At 44.2% G+C, this 23,884-nt stretch overlaps 1 protein-coding gene across 1 annotated transcript in view; it reads left to right on the forward strand.

The window, feature by feature from the left end:
- The first annotated feature begins 3,047 nt into the window (after nt 1–3,047).
- ANOS1 (anosmin 1) overlaps nt 3,048–23,884 on the forward strand; it is a 145,705-nt gene continuing 124,868 nt past the window's right edge. Inside the window, exon 1 of the mRNA XM_080377639.1 lies at nt 3,048–10,556. Coding sequence (XP_080233765.1) covers nt 10,215–10,556 — 342 coding nt within the window. The 5' untranslated portion in view covers nt 3,048–10,214. The remainder of the gene's footprint in view (nt 10,557–23,884) is intronic.

The raw sequence follows: 23,884 nt of genomic DNA on the forward strand, positions 1-23,884 counted from the left end.
TTAATAATCTTTTTTATTTCTGAATTTGCTTCTCTTCTGCAGTGCATTAAGGCACCAAACTTTAAGTTCAACTGAAAAATCCAGTCCTTCTTGAAGTCAACTGACAATGTCAGCATTCATTTTTCATTTCTTACATTTTAAAACAAGCACCTTCATGCTTTCTGTTATGTTTATTCTTATGTTTGGGAAGATTGCCCAGTGAATCTCTCTAAACCTATCCCATCATTTCGGTTCAAATCCCTCCTCAGACAGCACTGTTCTTGTGTTTCCCACACACCCAATGAGGTCGAACACACAGCTCAAAATTACCTAATTGGTTTCCTGCATTTCCCCAGTAATCTGGGGATATCTGTTATCTCTTGCTTTACACAAAGATGATGAGTTTTTTGGAGCTGTGAGGCATTATTTCATCCTGCTTTCCAGTGTGACTGCTGACTGCACTACTAATATTCCTACTACCTACTACTGATTTTCCTTGTACAAGAGAAAACAGTGACTCAGAAAATTCCTATTGATTTGCTCCTGGGAGAAAGTATTATTGTAAGGACTGTAGTTCTACAAAGGAAGAATATCAGCTATATGAGACAGAGAGCTAGATTTCTGGATTTTACTCACAGGCTTGAGTTAGGACTATGTAAAATCCTGTTCCTCAGAAGGAGTCTGAGAAAGTCATTAACTTCAGTGATCCCATGTGGAAGGAATGGTATAGGCCACCTATAAGAGCCCAGGGCGAAAAAAAAGTGCACTATGTAGCCCTTACCACAGCAACAGGGTTGTATTTGGCCCTTGAAGTAATGTTCAAAGCCATATAAAAGTCTATTTCATCCTCCCATTCACAGGCATGAGGGTTTGTCCACAGATGGCATAATTTCTGGCAAAAAATAATTTTTCTTTCTATGTTACTTCTGGCATCCATTGTTTTACTTGCAGCAGGAAATAATTTTGTGGAAGCATCTTTCAAAATAACTTCATTTTCCATGGTAAATGTTTTCAGCTTCCCTTGAGCAGCAGCACAGACAGCTCAGACAGAAAATTAAAGACAATTATCTAGCAGAGTTCTAGTTATTGCAGTTTCTTTGGTGAAATGCTGCTAGCAAGAAATCACAATCAAGAAATCAAAGGTAAGCCAGCCATCTCCCAAACCTTCGTTAGATCTATAAATACAGTTAAAATAGATTAAAATATATCTAATATTACATCTAAGTTATTGTGTATCTCACATATATAACATTCCTCATGTATGTCCTAAATAGTAGTGAACTAAACACGCAGAGTAGGTGGGACATGGAATAAACCCTTTATTCACTGGCCATAAATTCACTAATCAAACAGACTACTGCTCTTCAAAAAGCTCATATAGTACAAATATAAGTTGCATTGCTACATTAAATAAGTGCTTCTGAAAAAATACCTGCAGACTTCAATGAAGACTATGGCAAGTAATTAGTTTTTAAGGTAAACATTTAAGGTAACAATTTTCTATTTAGATTTTTTTTTTTTTGGGAGGGGAGGAATACACTTAAAAATATTTCTTTGTTCAAATCACAGAATGTTTGAGGTTGGAAGGGAAATCTGGAGGTCATCTGGTCCAAACCCCCTGCACAAGCAGGGACGCTTAAAGCCAGTTGCCCAGGACCAGATGCAGAGAGCTTTTGAAGGTCTCGAAAATGCTCAAGAGGGAATCTACTGAGTTCCAGTTTGTGCCCACTGCCTCTGGTCCTGTCACTGGGCACCACTGAGAAGAGCCTGGCTCCTTTGCATCCTCCCTTTGGGTATTTATGTACATTAATGAGACCACCCCTCAGCCTTCTCTTCTGAAGGCTGAACAGGCTCAGCTCTCTCAGCCCTTCCTCACAGAAGACATGCTCCAGTACCTTCAACACTTTATTGGCCCTTCACTGGACTCTCTCCAATATGTTCCTGTCTCTTGTGTACTGAGGCGCCACAGAACTGGACACAGTACTCCAGCTGGGGTCCCACCAATGCTGAGGACAGGGGAAAGATGACCTCCCTCGACCTGCTGGCAACACTTTGACTAATGCAGACCCAGGCACCATTAACCAACCTTCTTTGCTGCAGGGGCACCTTGCTGGCTCATGTTTAACTCCAAGTCCACCAAGACACCCAGGACCTTTTCTGACAAGCTGCTTTCCAGATGGGTGCCCCCAGCGTATACTTCTGCATGAGGTTGTTCCTACCCAGGTGCAGACTTTGCACTTCCCCTTGCTGAACTTCATGAGGTTCCTGGCAGCCCATTTCTCCAGCCTGTCAAGATCCCTCTGGACGGCAGCAAGACCCGCTGGCATATCAGCCTCTCCTCCCTGTTTTGTGTCAGCAGCAAACTTGATGAGGGTACACCCTGCCTCATCAACCAGGCCATTAAGGAAGATGTTAAACAGGACTGGACCCACTATTGACCTCTGGAATAAACCATTAGTCACTGGCTTCCAACTTGACTTTGCACTGCTAATCACCACCCTCAGGGCCTGGCCATTCAGACACTTTTCAGTCCACCTCACTGGCTCCTCATCCTGCCCCGTTCATCAACAGATTGTCCGTAAGGATCTTACAGGAGCCAGCGCGCAAAGGCTCACTGGAGTCCTGACAGACAACATCCACAGCTCTCACCTCCTCTACAAGGCCAGTCACTTCATCACACAAGGTTACCAAGTTGCTCAAGCAAGACTTCCCCTTCGTGTAGCCATGCTGACTACTCCTGATTATTTTTAGTCCTTAATGCACCTCAAAATTGATTTCTGGATTAGCTGCTCCATCACCTTCCCAGGGATGGAGGCAAGGCTGACCGGTCTGTAGTTCCCTGGGTCCTCCTTCTTTCCCTTCCTGAAGATTCCAGTGACATTTGTCTCCCTCTAGTCTTTGGGCACGTCTCCCAATAGCCATTGTCGATCAAAGATCAGAGCAGCCTCGCAATGACACCGACCAGCTCCCTCAGCACTTGGGGGTGCATCTCATCAGCGCCCATGGACTTACTCATGTCTAGTTTGCTTACGTATTCCCTGACCTCTTCCAACGAGGGGACACCTGCCCTCCTCCAACCCTTCCCGCTGCTCTCTGCGACCCGGCATTCCTGACAGCTACTCATGCTAATAACGGCTGAGCAAAGGCGGCATTCAGTACCTCAGCCTTCTCCATGTCTGATGGAAACAAGTGCCCTGTCTCGGTAAGCAACGGGCCCACATTTTCCCTTGTCTTCTTTTTGTCTCCCTTGTACTTATAGAAGCCCCTCTTTTTGTCCCTCATGTCCCTGGCCAGATTCAATTCCATTTGGACTTCAGCTGTCCTAGCTTCATCCCTGGATGCTCAGACAGCGTTTCTGTACTCCTCCCAGTTTACTGGTCCCTGCTTCCACCCAGTGTATGCTTTCTTTCTGGGTCTGACTATTGCTAGAAGCAATCTGTTCATCCATGCAGGCCTCCCGGCATTTTTGCCTGACTTCCTATTCCTTGGCATGGACTGCTCTTGAGCTTGGAGGTGGTGATCCCTGAATATTAACCAGCTTTCTTGGGCCCTCCTTCCCTCCAAGGCCTTAGCCCACGGGACTCTTTCAAACAGGTCTTTGAAGAAGCCAACGTCTGCTCTCCTGAAGTTCTGGGTTGTGAGCTAGTTTTTCACCCTCCTCCTTGCCCTCAGGAATCTGAACTCCACAGTCCCATGGTCTCTGCTGCCAAGGCTGCCTTTGAACTTCACATCTCCAATGAGCACCTCTGTGTTGGTATGAAGACATCCATTATAAAGTCACCTTTACCAGTCCTCTCTTTAATCCTAACCCTTAAGTGCTCAGATGACTTCTCATCCATCCCCAGGCAGATCTCCATGTACTCCAGCTCCACTCTCACATAAAGACCAATTGCCCCTCATTGTTTCTCACCCTGTCCTTTCTAAAGGGCCTATATTCTGCCACTGGAGTACTCTAGTCATGGAGCAATCCCACCATATCTTCATGATCCCCAAAAGAATGTAGCCATGCAGTTACAGACAGATCTTATTATGTTTATTACCCATACCACCTTCATTAGTATGCAGGCACTGCAGCATGCAGGGTTCCTGTAGAGGGTTTGCAGGATTGTGTTGTACACAGAGTTATAATAATTTTTGACATAACATAGAATCATAGGATCATTTAGGCTGGAAAAGACCTTTGAGATCATCAATTCCAACCATTGACCCAGGGCTGCCAAGTCCACCACTAAACTGTGTCACTATGCACTGCATCTATGCATTTTTTAAACACCTAGAGGGATGGTGAATCCACCACCTCCCTGGACAGTCTGTTCCAATGTTTGACAAGCCTGTCGGTGAAGAAATTTTTCCTATTCGCCAATCTAAACATCCCTTGGTGCAACTTGAGTCCATTTCCCCTTGTCCTATTGCTTATTATGTGGGAGAAGAGACCTACCCCCACCTGCCTACAAAATTCCTTCAGGTAGTGGTAGAAAGCAATAAGGCCCCCTTGTGTCTTCTTTCCTGCAGACTAAAAAAACCCAGTTCCTTCAGCTACTTCTCATAAGACTTGTGCTTTAGACCCTTCACCAGCTCCATTGCCCTCCTCTGGACACACTCCAGCAACTCTACAGCCCTCTTGCAGTGAGGGGCCCAACACTGAACACAGTATTTGAGGTGCAGCCCCACCAGTGCTGAGTACAGGGGAATAATCACCTCCCTAGTCCTGCTGGCCACACTATTGCAGGTACAAGCCAAGATGCTGTTGGCCTTCTTGGTCACCCGGGCACACTGCTGACTCATGTTTAGCCAGCTGTTAACCAATACCCCAAAGTTCTTTTCCACCAGGCATCTTTCTGGCTGCTCTTCCCCAAGCCTTGTGGGGTTGTTGTGACCCCAGTAGTGTTTTGTGGGTTGTTGTGACACAAGTGCAGGACTGGGCACTTCTCCTTGTTGAACCTCATACAACCAGCCTTGGCCCATCAATCCAGCCTGTCCAGACCCCTCTTCAAGAGCTTTTCTGCCCTCAAGCAGATCAACACTTCTGTCCAGTTGGTGTCATCTGCAAACTTACTAAGTGTGCTCTCAACCCCTTCGTCCTGATCATTGACAAAGATATTAAACAGAACTGGCCCTAGTACTGAGCCCTGGGGAACACCACTTGTGATCAGGCACCAGCTGGATGTAACACCATTCACAACCACTCTTTGGTTCAGCCATCCAGACAGTTTTTTACCCAGCGAAGAGTACACCTGTCCAAGCCATGAACAGCCAGTTTCTCCAGGGGAGTGCTGTGGGAGACGGTGTCAAAGGATTTACTAAGGTCCAGGTAGGCAACATCCACAGCCTTTCCCTCATCCACTAAGCAAGTCACCTTGTTGTAGAACATCAGGCTCATCAAGCAGGACCTGCCCTTCAAGAACCCATTCTGTGTAGGCCTGATCACCTGGGTATCCTGCACATGCTGCATGATCCCATTCAGGATGATCTGCTCCATAACCTTCCCTGACAGCCCTGTAGTTCCCTGGATCCTCTCTCCTGCCCTTTTTGTAGATGGGCATCACATTGGCTAATGTCTAGTCTTTTGGGACATCCCTACTGAGCCAGGATTGTTGACAAATGATGGAGATCAGCTTGGTGAGCTCCTCTGCCAGCTCCTTCAGCAGCCTCTGGTGAATCCCATCTGGTCCTGTAGACTTCTGCATGTCTAAGTGGAGCAGCAATTCACAAACCGTTTCTTTCTGGACTGTGGGGGCTTCATTCTGCTCCTCCTCATTCCTGTCTTCCAGCTCAGGGCACTGAGTACCCAGAGGGAAGCTGGTCTTGCTATTAAAGACTGAGGCAAAGAAAGCATTAAGTACATCAGTCTTTTCCTCATCCTTTGTGGCAACGTTCCCAGTCACATGCAATAAAGTATGCAGATTCTCCTTGGGCCTCCTTTTGTTTCTAACATATTTGTGAAAACATTTTTTCTTATCTTTTGCAGCAGGGGCCAGCCTGAGTTCTAGCTGGGCTTTTGCCTCTCTAATCTTCACCCTGCATAACCTTGTGAGATCCTTGTAGTCCTCCAGAGCTGCCTGCACCTTCCAAAGGCTGTAAACTCTCCTTTTTTTCCCTGAGTTCCCGCCTGGTCTTCCCTGCCGGCTTGTCTTTTGGCACACGGGGATGGCCTGCTCCTGTGCTGGACTCCTTCTTGAAGAATGTCCAGCTTTCCGGGACCCCTTGGCCCTTCAGAGCTATTTCCCAAGGGACTCTGTCAACAAGGCTCTTTAACAGGCCAAAGTCGGCCCTTCAGAAGTCCAAGGCAGCGGTTCTGCTGATCTCACCCCTGACATTAATTCTCCGAGAATGGAAAAGTCCATCATCTCATGATGACTATGCCCAAGACATCCTGTGACCACCACATCACCCACCAGTCCTTCCCTGTTTGCAAACCGCAGGCCCAGCGGGGCACCTCCCCTGTGGGCTCACAGCCCAGCTGTGGCGGGCAGGTATCGTCCACACGCTGCGGGAACCTCCCAGGCCGTTTCCTGGCCGCGGTGTTGAATTCCAGCAGACACCTGGTGGGTTGAAGTCCCCCCCAAGAACAAGGGCTAGTGATTGCAAGACTTCTCCCAGCTGCTTGTAGAATGCTCCATCTCCCTCTTCATCCTGGCTGGGTGGTCTAGAACAGGCTCCCACCAGGATATCCGCCTTGTTGGCCCTCCCCTTGATTCTTACCCATAAACACTCAACCCTATTGTCACCTTCATTAAGCTCTAGGCAGTTGAAACACTCCCTGACATACAAAGCTATCCCATAACATAATTAAATTAAATTTAACATAATTAAATTTGAGGAGAATTGAGTAAAGAATGGCAGTTTAGAATGATTTAATATAATAAACTGAATTTGTAGCTAGAATACCGTGGTTTATATGAAAACAATAAATATTTTTAACATTTTCTCCTTTATTTGTTTACCTGAAATCAGAACCTAATGTTGGCAATTCCCTTTAGAATAAGAAGTAATTACTTAAGATGCAGTCATCTTAATTTGAAATCGATTAAAGCCAACTCATCGAACAGAAATAAATCAGTACAACGGCCAGTAGCTCTCACCTCACAAAACCAGCGTGTGGCGCTGTCTCCTCTAAAAAACCAGCTCCGGGTTCCGCAAAGCCGGTCTTCCAAAAAGCTCGTTTTCAGAGTGTCAGACTGATGAAGCATAGGCAGGAAAATAATCCCAGTATTTTTAGCAAAGGACTAATACGCTGCACTTGCAATGATTTGTTGGTACTAATTCTACTACTCCTAATACTAAAAGATTATTTACTGTCATTTCTTGACAAAGAAAAAATAATCAGCGAGCAATACACGTGAATGTGTCTGTATGTCTATTTATGTGGTTATGGACCATAAGTTTCTTTAAAGATTCGTTGGAGTGCATATATAATTTATTTCCAAATTTCTATATTATGTAACCAACTTATTAAACTCTCCAAAATGAGTGTATTTACAAACTTGTGTATCTTGTCTTTCAGTCTGTCGGGTATGTAGCCCATAGTTGGCTTTAATTGCCTACTAAATTCTTGAGCTACCGAGCCTGTTTCTTAATCTCCATGTAAGGGAGTGGGACCTGTGTGAATACAGTTTTACTGGAACCGAACAGCCAGTCTTTTGTGTGCTAACCAAGTCAGCCCTCACTAAAAAGGAATTCACAGACCATGCTGATGATCTCTGTAACCATGACCTTTCAAACAAAAGCAAATGAGTAAACTGTGTATTCACAAACTTTTTAATTATGAAGAGCTCTATGCCCTTTGCTTCCAGACTTTATAAAAGAAAAGAAACAGGATTCATACCCTTATACTTAAAGCTGAGGCTTATGATACACAATATAAATTGCATTAGTACTAAGATGGAGGGGAAAAATCTACAGAACCATCTGCCCTTTCTAGATTTGCATCTGATTTACAGGTAGTTACATATTTTTTAGGCAGTTATTATCTGCCAAAATATGGCAAAAGTTGAAAGCAATTAGTATACTTGTAAACACTATGAATCAATGAAGGAATTTTCTTTTCCTGACTCAGGGCAAAAAGTTGCAGAATTCTTATGCAGAATGAGAAAACCTCAAGGCTTAAGAAAACCTATTTGAAAGTCAGTCAGCTAGAAACTGGGAAGCCCTGAACTTAATACTGAGGCCTGAGTGGGCTCACCACTATTTGTCACAGTATTGCTAGGACTGTCCATTTATTTCTGAGTTGTTCTATAATGTGGTGGTTTTTTCTTTTTAAATATGGTGATGCTGGATTTTAGGTAAACTGGTTCTCTAGCAGTGAGAAATCAGAGTTGGGAACAGCATTTCTGAGCCACTTATGACCTATGCTTATTCTGTAGGTAGTCATTCCAGCTGCAAAGATGAGGAAGAGTTCTGGAGGTGTAGCTGAGACAGACTTTCTTGCCTAACCAGAGCATTTCCAAAATAGCCGGCAGAGTACGCTTACACAGTGCAAGCAGCAAGGCAAGTCCTGTGCCAGGATGTGGCAGGTTACCTTGTCTTCTGGCAGCTGTGCTCCCTCAAGCATCCAAGGGCACAAACTGCCATCTCAATTTGTTAACATTTGCAGGAGTGAATCTAGCCTACTGGCTTCTTTCAAGTGAAGATTTCTGGTCAGCTGACAAGAGAAACTGTAAGCTGCAAAGCAATATCGAAACTAAAATTTGTCTGGCTTCTTATTATATTTGTACATTAGCGATACTTGTGACAAGAACTCTCTTCTCTTTTTAACATGTGTCTTTTGTGGTAAGATAGTAAAATTATACCTAGAATCTAAATCTAGAATTTAATTGCTGATTTATCAGTTTGGATGTAGCAAATCTTTTTATACTTTGATTTTCTGATATATGTGGGTGTACAGAAGATGTATGCATGTAGTCTGGTAAGAATAACGACATTGGGGAATATGCTTTATTTCACATCTGTGCACATAAGAACATCCATAAAGAGAGGAATTATAGCCATGCAAAATTAGCACAAGCCAGACTGGTCGAAGACCTTGCTGTCTTCTGATGAGATTTTAGGTGAGTTTCCTAATGAGCACTTAAATTATGCTAAGACTTGTTCCAGTAAAGAGGATTCTTACAGCATGTTTAATATAGGATTTGATAGCCACATTAAACTACTACTTATAGTCATAACTAAGCTAGTATTAACTCCTGGAACGGCCTAAAGACTACTTATTTCAGCTCAATACAACCTTGGGATTTTCCAGTTCAGGACGCTCAATCCACAGGCTCCAGTGAGAAATACACACATGCTCTCTCTCGCCGCACATATTTGCCGCGGGAGGAGTCCATATAGTGTGCGCAGAGAGGAATGTAGCCCGTAACCTCTGTGCTACATACTGTGGCGTGCACTCCCAGCCCTGGGACTGAAGGCGCGGGGAGGGAGAGAGAGGATGTTAGGCTGATGTATACTCTATGGTAGCCATTTTAAAGCTCAAGGCGCTGTTTTAATTTTGCAGCTATTACCCAGAGGTATTTGGACTAATGACTTGTAGATTTTCATTTTTAAATAACTCTTCAGAGGAGCCTTTATGGGTTTCACCTTGGGACAAATGCTCACCACAGCGTTTCTCTGTGAGAAACACCGAGTTTCATAAATTTCCATGCGTTCTCGCCTCCCCCTCCTTTTATTAAGAAAAAAAAGAAAAAAAAAAGAAAAAAAAAGGAAATAAAAGAGATTAAAGCAGACAGGGCTTTAAGGACCGGGCCCTTAGCAGGGCTGCTGATACACAAAGCGGCGGGCTGGCTGCGCCGGTGCCCGCCGGCAGCGCAGAGGCCGGCCCGGCGGTGTGGCAGGGCTGACCAGGCCGCCACGCCCGACCCAGCCCAGGCAGCGGGCCGTGCCCGACACCGCCGCCTGCCAGCCCCCGCCAGCGGCCGGGCAGCGGCAGCCGGGCGGGTCGGCCGCGGGCCGCCGGCGCCCAGCTCCGCGGCAGCGGGGCGGGACACGCTCCGCGCCCGCCCGGGTGCGAGGACGGGGCGAGCGGCTCGGCGGCCCGCTGCCCGCCCAGCTGCCCCACAGGTGGCGGCGTGCGGCGAGGGCCCCGGCGGCTACCCCGGCGGGCCGACCTTCCCGCGGCCGCACGGCCCGCCCGCCCCGCCACTGGCGCTCGGCGCAGCCAATGGCGCGGCCGCTGTCAGCCTCGGCCCGCCCGCTGCCGGCGGGGGAGGGCTGTGGGCCGGGGCGGGGGTGAGGAGAGTTGAATGATTGAACTTTCTTGTGTAGTTTCTGCGGCGAGGAGGTGCCTGCCCCCAGCGCAGCCCGGCACCAGCCCGCCGAGCAGGAGGGTACCCCGGCGCCTGCCGCCCCCCGCAGCGCCCGGCCGCCCCTCTGCCCTCCTCTCCCGCAGAGCGATGGTGCGGAGGGCGCCCGGCGCGTCCCTCGCCCTGCTCCTCTGGGTAACGGCCGCCTGCGGCAGCCCCGCCGGGCCGGGGGCCGCCGCCGCCGCCCGCAGGCAGGACGAGGCTTTCTCCACTGCCAGATGCACCTCCAGGTGCCTGAGCCTCCAGATCACCCGCATCTCCGCCTTCTTCAAGCATTTCCAGGTAGGGGCATGGCGCCGAGCAGGGGCGCCCCGCCGCCGGCCCGTTGCCGCCGCGCGGCCCGCCCGGCGGCTGGGTGTCCCTCGGCACCGGCGCGGCCGCCGCGGGGAGCGGGCCGGGAGGGGCGGCCGGGGCCGCAGCGCCTCTCGGCAAACTTGGGGTCCGTTTCCCCGAGGGACGGCGGGCGCGCCGCGAGTTCCGCCGCCCACGCCTGGAGGCGACGGACAGGTGGGCACAGCCCCGCGGCGGCGCCGAGACCCGCCGGTGCGTGTGGGTGCCGGCCGGGCGCCCTGTGGGGCTGGTCGCCGGGAGGAGGTGGCGGATCGCGGGGCTCCCGGCGCGCCGCGTCCCGCCGAACGCCTGTCAGCCGCTCGCTGCCCGGCGGGGCGAGGCGGGGGCACCGCTCTGCCCCGGCTCCTCGCAGGTGCTTGGCGTGCCCGGCCTCTGCCTCCGGCGCGGCGGGACGGCCCCGGCCGCTGCCTCCGGTGATGTCCGCGGCCGCGGGGCGGGCGGAGCGGTCGCGGTGCGGTGCTACCGGGCCGGGGGTGCGCTTGTCCGTCCGAGCGGCGGGCGGTGCTGGGGCGATCCGGCGGGGCCCCGCCTGCCTGCGGGCCGGGCGAGGCGTTCGTTGCGCCCCGCCGCCCGCGGGTGGTTCGCTTCTCCAGCCTGGTGGGAAAGTTTGAGCTGATTTTTTTAAGAGCGACGGTCGGGACTGTGTAATACTTGCTTCCGACCTCCTGGAAGGTGAGGGTGGGGGTGACGCTTTTCTGAAGCAGAGGGGCACATCTCTGGCTAACGGGAGTGGGAAAATGGGGAGGAAAAGGGGGGACATCTGCGGGGTATAACATGAAATAAAGGAGAGTGAGCCCCGAAAGCGAGAGCGCTGGAAGCGGCGCGGGAGGGGGTGGAACAGCAGCGGCTGTCTGCCCGTCCTTTCCCGTCTTCCAGTTAGAGACGCACCTTTCCCTTCTCCCATCCCCACCTGTTCTACATTGTGCGAGCCTTAAACCGAGTCGACTCCTTCCGAACGATGGAAACCTTCCTGAACCGCCAGCCCTTCTCCCTCCCAAGCCCCCTTCAGGAGGGGCGGGAGGCGGCCACCTCCCCCCTCGGGGACGGCACGGCTCCGCGGCGCGCAGGGTACCTGCGGGGACCGCGCCGCCTGCTCGCCCGGTGCTTTGCTGTCGGTTCGGAGCTGGAGCCGCTCGGGCCGGCGTTTCGGGTACAGCAGCGTTCAGGGCTAAGGCGTTGCCGCAAAAGGCGGGTTTGAGAGATATTTAAGGATAACCCGATTTTAAAAAAAAAAAAAAAAAAGGAGAAAAAAAGGGATCGGTGTGGAAGGAAAGCTGTACATGTTCGTTTCAGCCGCGGCAGGAAGGTGTAAGGTGCCCATAACCGAATTTGTGCTATGGGGCCGGGGGACGCGCCCCGAGGGTGAGGGTGCCCTGCCCGCCCCGGCGCTGCCCGGGGCCCGCGGCGGCGGAGTGCTGGCTGTCAGCGGGGCCTGCGCTTCGCGGGGTGGCTTGGAAGGGGGGTCCCCGTTAAAATAGTTGATTATCTTAGAGAGGGATTACTGTTTTTGATTGCGTTGTCAGGCGGTTGTAATTTACTTGTTTTACAGTTTCAGTGGCTAAAGAGGCAGTTTAGATCAAGCCAATTCCTAGTGAAAGGCTTTTTTTGTGTTTTCTTGGCAAGATTTCTTTTCCCGACCTAAAACTGCTGACAGAATGCACATTGCCAAACAATAGTGATTACATTTTAATTAGCCAGGGTGAAATAAGCGGCAAATTACTCGGTTAGGACTTGATAACTGGCAGTTTTTTTTGTAATCAGTTGAGAATCTCGGAGTTTTAACCCCAACCTACTGAAGCACAAGGTAATTTATCTAAATTACCAGGGATTAAACTCCTGCTAGACATGAAACGACTGTAATGTTTTGAAGATAAAGTGCTGTCGTTTATAAAAGTTAAGCTTTCCATTGTCTTTTAATGAGGGAAAGGAGGAGAGTTTGAGAGTACAGCAAGCCTCCAGTGTTCTCGCAGGAGACTGATAACACAGAGCCGACTGTAGGACATGCAGGTCTGGGCCATATTATGGCCCATGAAGGCATATTGTAGCCCATGAAGGTTAAAGAATACGATGCTACTGTCATCCCCCTCTCTTCTTCCTCCGTCTACCCACCCCACCCCCCCACCCCCCCACCCCCCGCCCTGTTCTCATCTCAACTGGTAGCAGTTTCTGGAGTTCTTTTCATTTCAGAGATGTCCACTTATCTTGTAATCTGATTCAGCCTTTGAAGCGAACTAAATACTAGCTCATCCCAGCCGTAGCAGGGAGGAACTCTAGTGTCTCCTCAATAGGACAGGAATTGAAAGAAGACTGACCCACTCATTTCCCAGATGTGCCTTAGGTACAGCTTTAGTGGTGGGGGTCAGGAATACAACAGCTGGATGCTTCATGGGAGGTGGTCTCCACGATTCTTCAGAGAGACTTCATTTCATATAGCGCATGGTACTAAAACCACATCGCTAACAACCTTTTGGAGGGAATGAGTTGGTGTGAACAAGACATTGAGATTACTTGTATATCTGCTGGCTGCCTTGGTTGAATGCCAACTGATATTTTTCATATTTCTAAAAGCTTACAAGAGACATACATTTTCCCCCACAGAGAATTTTCACCCATTTTTCTTTACTGGCCCTATTTGTGGAAGGGTCAAGAGAGTTTTTTGTTATATATAAAAAATAAATCTATTTGTTAATTTACATTTAGGAAGCAGTTCTAAGCCTATTGTAAAGGTGCATTCTCAGTAGGAAATTATTTGAACTGATGCTTAGGTCAAAGATGCACAGGTCAAATAATTCAATCCCCCCCATGTTACCTATTGATGGGGGCTAGAAGAAGAGTTAGTCACCTAAATCAAAAGTCTGTGATCTTCAGAATTCCTGTTGAAGAGGCACAGATGCCTGCTTTTTGCTATAAAATTCCCATGGCTTGTTTTTTTTTTTGGTGGTTTTTTTTTTTTTTTTTTTTCAGTTTTGTGAGTAGTGAGGAGTTCTAGGTAGAGGTTACACCAGAAGACATTTGGGATCAATGTAAGTTATTGCATCACATGAATCTTACAGCCCAGTGAAACTTGCACATTTTATATTTATCTGTGGCCTATCTACAGGCTGGGAAATCGCATACAGAACATGCTGGAACAAAGTACTTTCATAAAAAAAGCAAACAAACAAAAAAATGTAAGCAGAATGGTTCATAGTGGTTTCTTCTTTTATATAACAGCATATTAATTACATAGTCATCCACAGTAGAGAATCACGTTTTAATCTATGAATGGAGTACAATGTGCAGCGTGAGCTTTAGCTTACTTTGGACTTTTGCAGATGAGAGAAAGCATTTTTTTTCCCAACTGTGTAACTTGGGGCACTGGAGAGCACTGAATGAAGCATTCATTGCCCTGTGACCATAAAGAGTAGGGCAAAGAGAACATGTCTCTCTAGCCTCATATTTAGGGTGTTGAGACTGGGGGTTTACAGTGTATGAGGCAGTAACTGGAGCATTCACTGGAACCCGTCTGTGCTCCTGGGTGACTGCATTGATGAGTAGAGTAGACTTGTTACTGCTGTGCTTTGTTTCTGGCCAAATTCTCTGTAAATCACCTGAACAGGGGAGGATGGTGAGAGTGTTCGTCCAGTAGTGAAGAACATGACAGTCAACTGGCCTGCCTACAGTGGAGAAGATGCAGATTTGAACCTGACAGTCCTGTATCATAATCAGTGTTGTACCCATTGAGCTGTTGTCTGAAAGAGAATGCTTGTTGTGTTAGTAAGCGGCCCTCATCAGATGGGAAGGACTGTTCCTTGTCTAGTATGGAATAAAAGGAGGGGGTGAGGTGCCTGGCTCTACAGGACTGTGAATCCTGTGTGGAGGAAAGCATGGTGTTTTAGACACTAAGCCTGTAAAGAGTGATGCCGTTGGATACGTTCTTCCATTCTTTCCCTCAATGTTTTCTTATTAAGGCAGTTCCTTTCCCCGTGTTTTAGCTGCTATGCAGGAGGAGAAAGTTAGGAATTCTAACTTGATGTATCCAAAGCTTATTTGTGAATCTAGTTTTGTAGTAACCTATTACAGTAGGTAAAACCTTCATGAAGATAAGGTCACAGTTACTGCACAAGTTCTTGTATGCCTGAAAATTTATGGATATAAATAGGGACCTCGTATAGCTAGCTGGAAAAGAGGCTTGAATATTCAGATTAGTTTAGCTAGGGCTTTTCTGTATAACCACCCCGTTCTAGTGGAGTGAGACTGAATTCCTTGCATTGCTCTCTATGGGCGTACCCTTTGCCACCTGCGGTATTAGTTGAGGATGAACTTCTTCCATTTTGGGGGAGCAGGCATGGCAGTGACCTTTAGTGTTCTGTTTTTGAGGTGAGTGAAGGTTTGGATTTTAACCTCTACTGCCAGCCGTCTGAGCTGTGTGTAAGCACATAGGCATAAAAATGTTGTGGATAGCAAGCAGTGTTTACTCAGTCCTGTGAACTCATGGATCTTTTGTCTTAGTTGCCATCTCTTACAGACCTCTCAAGTGTCTTCCTGCTTAATATGTTAAACTTGACAAGTTAGCTAAGGTAGAGGACGTGTCAATCTTATTCGCTGGGTTAAAAAGCCAAGAGGGTAGTAGAACGTTCCACAGGATGGCAGACTGGTGGCAGCAAGAGTTTGGGAGTAGCTGCCAGTCAAACTGACTGGCTGTATTCGTGGTATGGAGTCACAGGAACAGAGGCAGGCCACAGCCACAAGCTCACAGAGCCACAGACTAGTTGAGGCTGGACAGCACCTTTTGGCAACCTGTTGTAGTGTTCAGCCACCCTCAGGCTAAAAGGAAACACTTTCTTAGGTTCCTGTGTTTCAGGTTTTACCCATTGCCTCTTGTCCTGTTACTGGGCACCACTGAGAAAAGTCTGGCTCCCAAGTATTGACAAGCATTGATGAGAACCCCTTGAGCCTTTTCTATTCCAGGCTATACAATCCCAGTTCTCTCAGCCTATTCTCATGTGAAATCCCTTTGCTGGATTCGCTCCACTAAGTCCTTGTCTCTCTGTGTCATGGGGAGCCCAACGCTGGACCTAGCACTCCAAATGTGGAGGAGTGACTAGAACAGAATATAGGAGTAGTATATTTTAGAAGTGTAGTGCCTGCTAAGTGTCGGTGCTCACTTCTAAATTAATTTTTGCTATTTGTATTTTCTTACGTTTGTAAGAAATACAAATACATTGCACATTTATATATATTTGGAAGACATTTATATATGACTATATATGATGGTTAGTGCATTCAAAACAAAATGCTAATGCTAAATCAAATCAGATTTTCCCCCTATATTTTTAGATATCAGTATCTCTCACCGAAGTTTTAATTTTTTTCTTGTTTGTTTGTCTTCAGTAGTAAATTAAATTTTAGCAAATCCATTTCTTTATTCTTAAGAGGGAAGTCCAGGTGTGTTGGGATGTATACATGTAGCGTGATCCAGAATTGTGATTGCTGCTTGAATAGGCGTATGAGAGATTGCTTAAACTCATTAAGATAGGTACCATTTTAAAAATGTGCCAGCAACAGTGCGGGTGATCTTGGTCATATAGGAGTTCGGTATTCATATTCTAACTTACTTGAATAGTGGACGAGTTACAGTTGAAGTTTTTGATACAGCACAGACATCCCTCAAGTGGTAAGCCAGTTTTGTGATATATGAAGGGAAATTATTGAGATATTTGCCCTTGTAAGTGTGATTTAAGATAAATCTAAAGGAATGTACTAAGAATTAGTACTTAGGAATTAGTACTAAGCGAGATCAGCTAAGGCAATTGTTTTTCAAGGGATGGAAAAATACTGTTTTAGGCTAATAGATCTATATGTTGTATGATGGTTAATAGCTGAAAGAGGGAACAATAAGGCTTTCAAAGTTTGTTATATTGAATGCCTGATAACTATATGGTGGTAGGAGAATATTTTCACTGTTATAGATGGACAGTTGCCTGTCAGGACAACTTGAATTTCTGATAAAAACTAGGAATTCTTTTAAATAAATAATAAAAGGCTCTTAGATTTTATATTGGCAAACAAATAGTGTGCAAGTGATTACCTCTAGATACCAAATACCTGATTTTACGTACAAGTCAGGCAGCTAGTTGTCTAAACGCCAGCACATCTGCCTTCAGATTGCTTGTAACTCTGAAGTGACTGCACCTGCAAAAATCTACAATTGATTCCAGATGGGAAAGCAGTAGGCCAGGCTGAAAGCCTACGGTGCATCTGCCTCTGTGCTCTGCTGTAGAGAAGATGGAGATCATAAAGAAAGCTTTTATTGCAACTGTCTTGAATAATTCTGAAACTTTAAGTTACTTCTTATAAAATCTTTTGAAAATACATGTACTTTGTAATGAGATGTAGTAAATATGTAGGGTGTTATTCCCAGAATGTTTCAGTTCCATGGATAGGCTGCCCCGGCACTGAGTTTGCTCAGATCTTTTGGGACATGTTCATAATCTTGTCCACATCTTACTACTTAGGAAATGCGTGCCATCTGCTTGTGTTACCATTTCGGTACTCCTCTCCTTTCCAAAAATAGTCCATGCGTTAAATAATTCTGACTTTTCGTGTGTCTCATAAAGCACACTGCTGTTAATTTCTTTCCATAGACAAGTTTACACATTTGTTATTATTTATGATTTTCTCAAAACTTGTTTAAATTCCCAATCATTCTTCTTTCATTGTTTATGTGGCGTACGATCTAGGTAATTAATCTGACATTTGGTGTGCTGTTACTGAGATTTGCTGTTGTGAGCAAGAGGTGCACAGACCTTCTAACCTGATCTTATGTAAAAACTTTGAAGACAAAAGGTTTGTTTTGAGTTGTGATGGTTCTGTTTAGTGAAAACACCTGCATTATTTACTATATTGTGGAACTGAGCCACAGTTAGTCTTTGCAGTTGTATCCTTGTCTGGTATGAACCTCCCTGATTTCAGTGGGAGTTATGTTCACTTTCTTATAAACAAACCCAAATCTCTTTGGCATCAGTGAAGGCTTGCACAGCTGATACGAGTACAGAGGTTACAGAGCCTGGTCATTGCTTTCTAGTGGTTTTGATTATGCGAATTTGGGACCTTAACCTTGACCATTCCTTTCCCAAATTAGAATGTTTGGCAGTACCTCAAATGTAAATTTGTAAATACAGATCAAATTAACTGTATGAAAATATAAGTGAATGGTGAGAAATTGTATTGAAGAAGAGTTGCCAAGATACTTCTCTCATGTTTTGCTTGTGGATGCTTAAACATTAGAAAAAAATTTCTTTGTTATCTTGTGCTTGTTCATAAATTTAAAATTGCTGTCAATTTGCTAAATGTGCCTGATATCAAATGCAATAAAACTAATAAAATGTCTGCCTCAAAGTATATTAGTAACATTTCTATGTACAGAAAATATTGGCAACACATACTTTTAATGTCACAGGCATGTGTTGGGGAGGGGGAGGACAAGTTACTTTTGAAAAGCATTAGAAAACTTTTGAAAGAAAAACCACTGGGTGTTCTCAGATGTAAATCTTTTTTCCATTCAAACATATATCCACTTACTACAGAGTGAAAGGTTATAAACTAGGTAGTGTTCATATTAAAAATATTAAAACATTATTCATTGTCTGCATATGGATTATCTCTGTGATTAACTAGTGCTCTGAACTGTATTTAAATGTGTTTGGTTTAGTAAGTGGCCTATAAGAAAAAAACCCACCCCAGTACATTTCTGAGACAGCTTGAAAACCAGACTGATTTCCCAGATGCCAAACACTTGTAATTTTGCAAAGGGCAAACTTCTTAAGACTGAGTGCTGATTTTATGTGTGTCTACAAATGAAGATTATTATTCACAAGCTGGTCTACATCTCCATTGACTATTCTGTTTGAATTTTTGCTTTCTGTGATTATCTGGATTTCAGTACATATCCAGCTTCTGTAAACGGAAAAAGAAAGTGCTGTTATTTAGCATCCATATTTTTAAAGATCAAAAATATCATTAATGATAGAGTATCAAGAATATGATACAGAAGAAAGGCACAATAATGTTGATGTTAAGTAGTCAGTGCCTAGCAAATTTAAACCTTGCACCCAAAAAGCACTTGCCTGGGAGTTTACACCAAGAATCTTCATTTTTTGACCCTTCCCACAACTGAGCCTTATAAGGCCTTATATTTCTAAAACCTTTGAAGTCCATGAAAAGCCTTCTTTTGATTTCAGCTGGATCAGGTCCATGTATGAACACTAGGTCCATGCAGCCTTTGTCAACAAAGAAGAGTGCTGTGAACTTGGTATCCCAACTCCAGTTGTATCTCTTTTATAGTCTTTTAATGGCCAAGGGATCACAGGACATGAAGGTGGAGAACTGGGGGTGTTGAAAGGTAAGAGGACCCTTTAAACTTGGAGGTACTGTTCCTTTCATCTGTGTGTAAAAAGAACCACACGTTCATTTCCATCCACTGAAAAGAGTATCAAATATATCCAGGTTTGGGGAACAACCCCAGCCCAAAGTTTTTATCAAATTTCCCTTGACTTCTGTGGACCATATTTTCACCATTGTGTCTTTAGACTGTTAAAGAGGTATGACATCAAAGTTATTTAAAAATATAGTGCAGGAAAATGCATACATCTTTCACCAGAAAAAAAAACCACCAACCCTTTATGGACACTGCATGTTTTGTTTTTTCTTGGTCTGTATGTTCATTATGTTCCTTTAAAATAAAAGTGAATTGACTCAAATTTGCAAAGGCATGACTCCCCAGGTAAGCAGCTGAGATTCCTGAGGAAGACATGCCTCCAGAAAGTGCAGGAGAAGCAAAAGAGGAGATGGAGAGTCTCAGAAGGGAGAAAGCTGGAGATAGGTGAACTCCAGCAGAGGCACACAATGCTGGGAAGAGAAATTAACAAGGAGTAGGGGGGTTTCCAGGTTTTACTGTAACACAATTAATTGAAACAAAGGCTGGAAACAGAGAACAGATACAACTGGTATAGGATGAGTTGTTTGTAAATATTTTTTATTTCTGTAGCACTTTCTCAGCTGCATGGAGTTTTACTTGGTTTAAAAAGGTTTCTTTTTCTGTTTTGTAGTTCAGTAAAAATGTGGTTTGAAAATCCTTTTATCTTCATTGGAAAGTCCAGTTGCAGGTAAAACTTCCAATAAAATTCACCACAAAATTCTAGCTGATTTGTGGTCCTGTCATTTATACCAGTGTTGGTGAATAAACATTAAGTTTGTCCTAGACCAAGGGTGGTCAAGGGGTCCAGGTAATGATGCTGACCTATGGCTGACTTCTTTTCAGCTAGTTTTCATTCATTTCTTTACTAAAAGGAACTTGGGATTCTGGATGCAGTTTATGGGCTGAGTGTGTCCTCGTTGTGGCAGCTTGTTCTTCACTTCTGTCTTCCCTAAAGACTTTGTCCGCTTTGATGGACTGTGAGAAAAGAGGAAAAGGCTACTTTGGTTTTCTGAATTCTGCGCTCCAAACATTATGAATTTACTCTCTGGAGAGTTTTCAACCAGAAATATGTTCTGGTGATGGCAGCCTGCTCTCTTGAATCTGTACTGTGATTGACTTACATGTATTCTGAATTAAATAATAATCCCAATTCTTCAGGAAAGGCTTTGAACCTTCTTACGCATGTGTTCTGTGTGTTTTCAGAAGTGCTGGATGTAATGTAGTGCACATATATAGTAGAGTTTAGTCATGTGATGAGAGAAGAGCTGTACGTGTGTTTTATTCCCATACAGTAGTGAAAGTGAAGTGGTCTCTCCAGGCAGTATGTATGCTGGGCACCATCTACTACAAGGAACTTGTCTTTCAAGTTGGAAGTTTGACGAAGTGTTGCCGCTGTAATTTCTCAAGTGGTCACAACTCAAACTACAAACCTAGCCAAGGTAGCAAAGACTTTGTCTGTCTTCTGCCTGTGAGGATTGCAATCCAGCTGCCATGGATCCTGTAATAAGATCATATGAGGGAAATAATAAGATTGCTTCAGAACAAATGTCTTCCGTCTGGAAAGTCAGAAATTGGCAATGGTGAAGACTGGGTGAGAATAATGTACTCATTTAATCCAGTGGAAACACAGTTCAACCTTCCTTGCCGTTCTTACAAGATTTTACGAGCATAGTTCTGGTTTTCTTTTTTATGGATTACACTTTAGGGGAGTTATCTTCCTATTCACTTAAAAAAAACCCATAACACAAGTAATTGCTGTTCGTGTACATGAACATGGTTTCTCATCTCATGATTTAGGCCATTGATCAGAGGCTATACATCATTTATAGTTAATTGATAAAGCTTTCTAACTGTTAATGATTTCTTTGCACTACTGGAATGCTCTAGTCAGACCTCAGGGCATTTTTGGATTTAGACACAATAAATTCATTTCTTAAACTTACTTGCCGGAAGGCTTTGGGTTTTGTTGGAATTTAGCATATGGATGAACAGATATGTGACACAGCAAATAGTTGAATGCTGGGAAGGGGTGATAACAAAAATATTAATAATGTATTCTAATGTATGAGAGTTTGTCAGGTTTTTTTTTCAGAATCTGTGTTTCTACATAGAAACTAATTCAACAGGGTGGTTTTGTGTTGTGGGTTTTTTTTTTCCCCTTCCAATTATGTGATGTTAATAGCTTCATTGAAAACAATGAAATTGTATTACTGTGTAACAACAGCTAGACAGTAATGAATTGTGTCATTACCTGCCCCCATTTTTCTTAGTCACAAGAAGTGTATAATATGTTGACATTTGATTTGTATCTAGCAATTTTGGGAAGGGAACTGGAACTAGAAGACCTTGAGGCTTTCTTCTGTTTTGAGATTTCTTTCTATGCCACTGTGTACTGAGAGATCATGACTTAGCCAAGTGTTGGTCAATCTGGATCTGCGGTAGATGGAAGGAACGTTTGTGGTTAGACAAACTGATGCAGAGTTAAAAAATTGTCCAATTAACGAGGTGTGTGTCAGTGTTCATATAGTACTAAGTAGCAGCTATGGAACATGTTTCTCAGAATAAATAAGGAAGGAAGATGTAGATTTTTGCAGCTAGCAGCTTCTTGTTGGATTTTTGAGATAAAAAACTGAATAAACAGTGTGAAGGTCACTAAGTTTTTGGTAAATTTAATGCATTTTCTGTCCAGTGTATCTTCATTGACCAAGTGGAGTAGGAATGCATGTTGCACATGCAGCAAATTAGCTCATCTTGTAAGAGACTTAGTTTAATCATAGAACTGCACACATATACATTTGAGCACTGGACAGCACTAAAGCTGTAATTATGGTGGTGACAAATGTGCAACAGCAAATAATAATTATTTCAAGCCTCCCTCCAGTGTTCAAAACCTTCCCTTTCTTAAGCAGAAAAAAAGAGCAACAATGTGGACTAACCTTGCAAGTTAAAACCTAACCTCAGCCATTTTCCACTTTGTAGAAAGGAATGAACATTTAGGCAGTCAGTATATTCTTTAGGAAACTCTTTGTTTTGGGAGTAGATGGTGTGACCCACAGGTAGTTTTAAACACTAAAAAGCTTTACACGTTAATGTAATGTAAACGCATGTTGTTTCCTTTAGTTGGAGATCTTTCGGCCTTCTGACCAATACTTAACCATTTTTTCCATTTATATGATTAATCACTTAATACAGGATATTCCTGGAGTGCTCGTTGCTGGCCTGAGTCTTACATCTCTACAGTTGATAGCAATGTATCCAGTGTTTTCAATGGAAATAAACTTAGGGCAGTGTGAATGTACTGGGAACATCTGTTCAGAATTTATAGATTAAAAAAAAAATCCCAGTATTCTGTCTAAAGACAATTAACTTGGATTTGTTAAATACTATCTTACTGCATCTTAACATCATCCTTTACAATTCAGAGCAGTAGTACATGATACAGGGCATTAGGACAAAGTAAAAGTGAATTGCCAGTTACTTGCCTGGTGCAAAGCACCTTGATTTTAAATTAAGATATTTTTAGAAGGGATTCTTTTAGATGGAAAGGGAAGGTAGAAGCAATTTTTGATGTAACCAGAGCTGAGTGCTACTAAAGACAGTAAATAAATATTGTTTTTTAAAAATGGGATATTGCCTAGTTACTGATTGTAAGTTTCATCAACAGGCATGGCTCTTAATAATAGGTGCAGATGTCAAATTTTCATGCCCCTAAGATGCTTACTCATACCTAGGAGAACCGTCTGGTATAGATCGAGCCTCAGTCAAGTTGTTCTCATCCATGACCTTCCCACTGAGAAAGCAGATCAAACAGAGCTCCTCAGTCCAATGAAAAAGAAACCCCCGTGAATATTATCAACATATTTTTAGTACCATGACTTGCTTCACTGTCTTTTTAAATTGCTTTACAGAGGTGAGAAGGCTGGTAAAATGGAAGGAAACATTATAATTGGGATAGAATTCCTGGAGCATGCCACCAGTATCTGAGACTTTCCAAAGGCGGAACAACTGAAATACCTGTCAGTTGTGCAAAAATAGATGATTTAGGAAAGAGAAACAAAATTTTAATATAAAAAACTTGCTGATGTTACAAAATGTTGACAGCTGGTATTAACGTCAGTTGTCCACATTTATGGGTTTAAGGATACATATTATATTTTTCTTTTGTGGCTGGTAATTTAGATCCAAGATACAAAATAAAATGCTAGGCTTCAGAACTGGTGTGATCCTTGCAGTGGAATTCTATGAAAAATCCATATCCAATTGTTTACTGCAGGCTTTTAAAATACTGTAGCTTGGGTAGGGACTTAGGCTGAGCTTTGACATGTCTCATGTTACAAGCCTCTCAATAACTTCAACACAAATTAACCTGTCTTAATTTTAACTCTTTCACCTGATGCCAGAAAGGTCTGAAACATGACGGACCTGTCAGGAAATGATTGCTCTGTGTAACAGGTATATATAACAGATGTGTTAATGACAAATGCTTCAGTTCTGCCTTGAAGAGAGGTTTATTTTCTTTTTATGGCATGTCTTCATTAGCTAGTTATCAGACTGTATTCTAGAGAGCTGGCACATGAAAGGCTTTTATGTTTGTGGAGAGTTTTATGACTATGTGATGAGGTGACGTAAATCTTCCACTGAAGATTGTTACTGTAGAAAGATTCAGTTAATAGACCTATAGCTCAAACTATATAAGTAGTTTTAGTATGTTACATCTTTCTCAAATAATAGGATTTCATGTTGATTTCCTCTCCCTCTCAGCTGTCCTTTCGCAGTCTTGGGTTGATTGAAGGGTGGTCTA

Source organism: Falco punctatus (assembly GCF_963210335.1).
Source record: "Falco punctatus genome assembly, chromosome: 2".
Taxonomy (NCBI): domain Eukaryota; kingdom Metazoa; phylum Chordata; class Aves; order Falconiformes; family Falconidae; genus Falco; species Falco punctatus.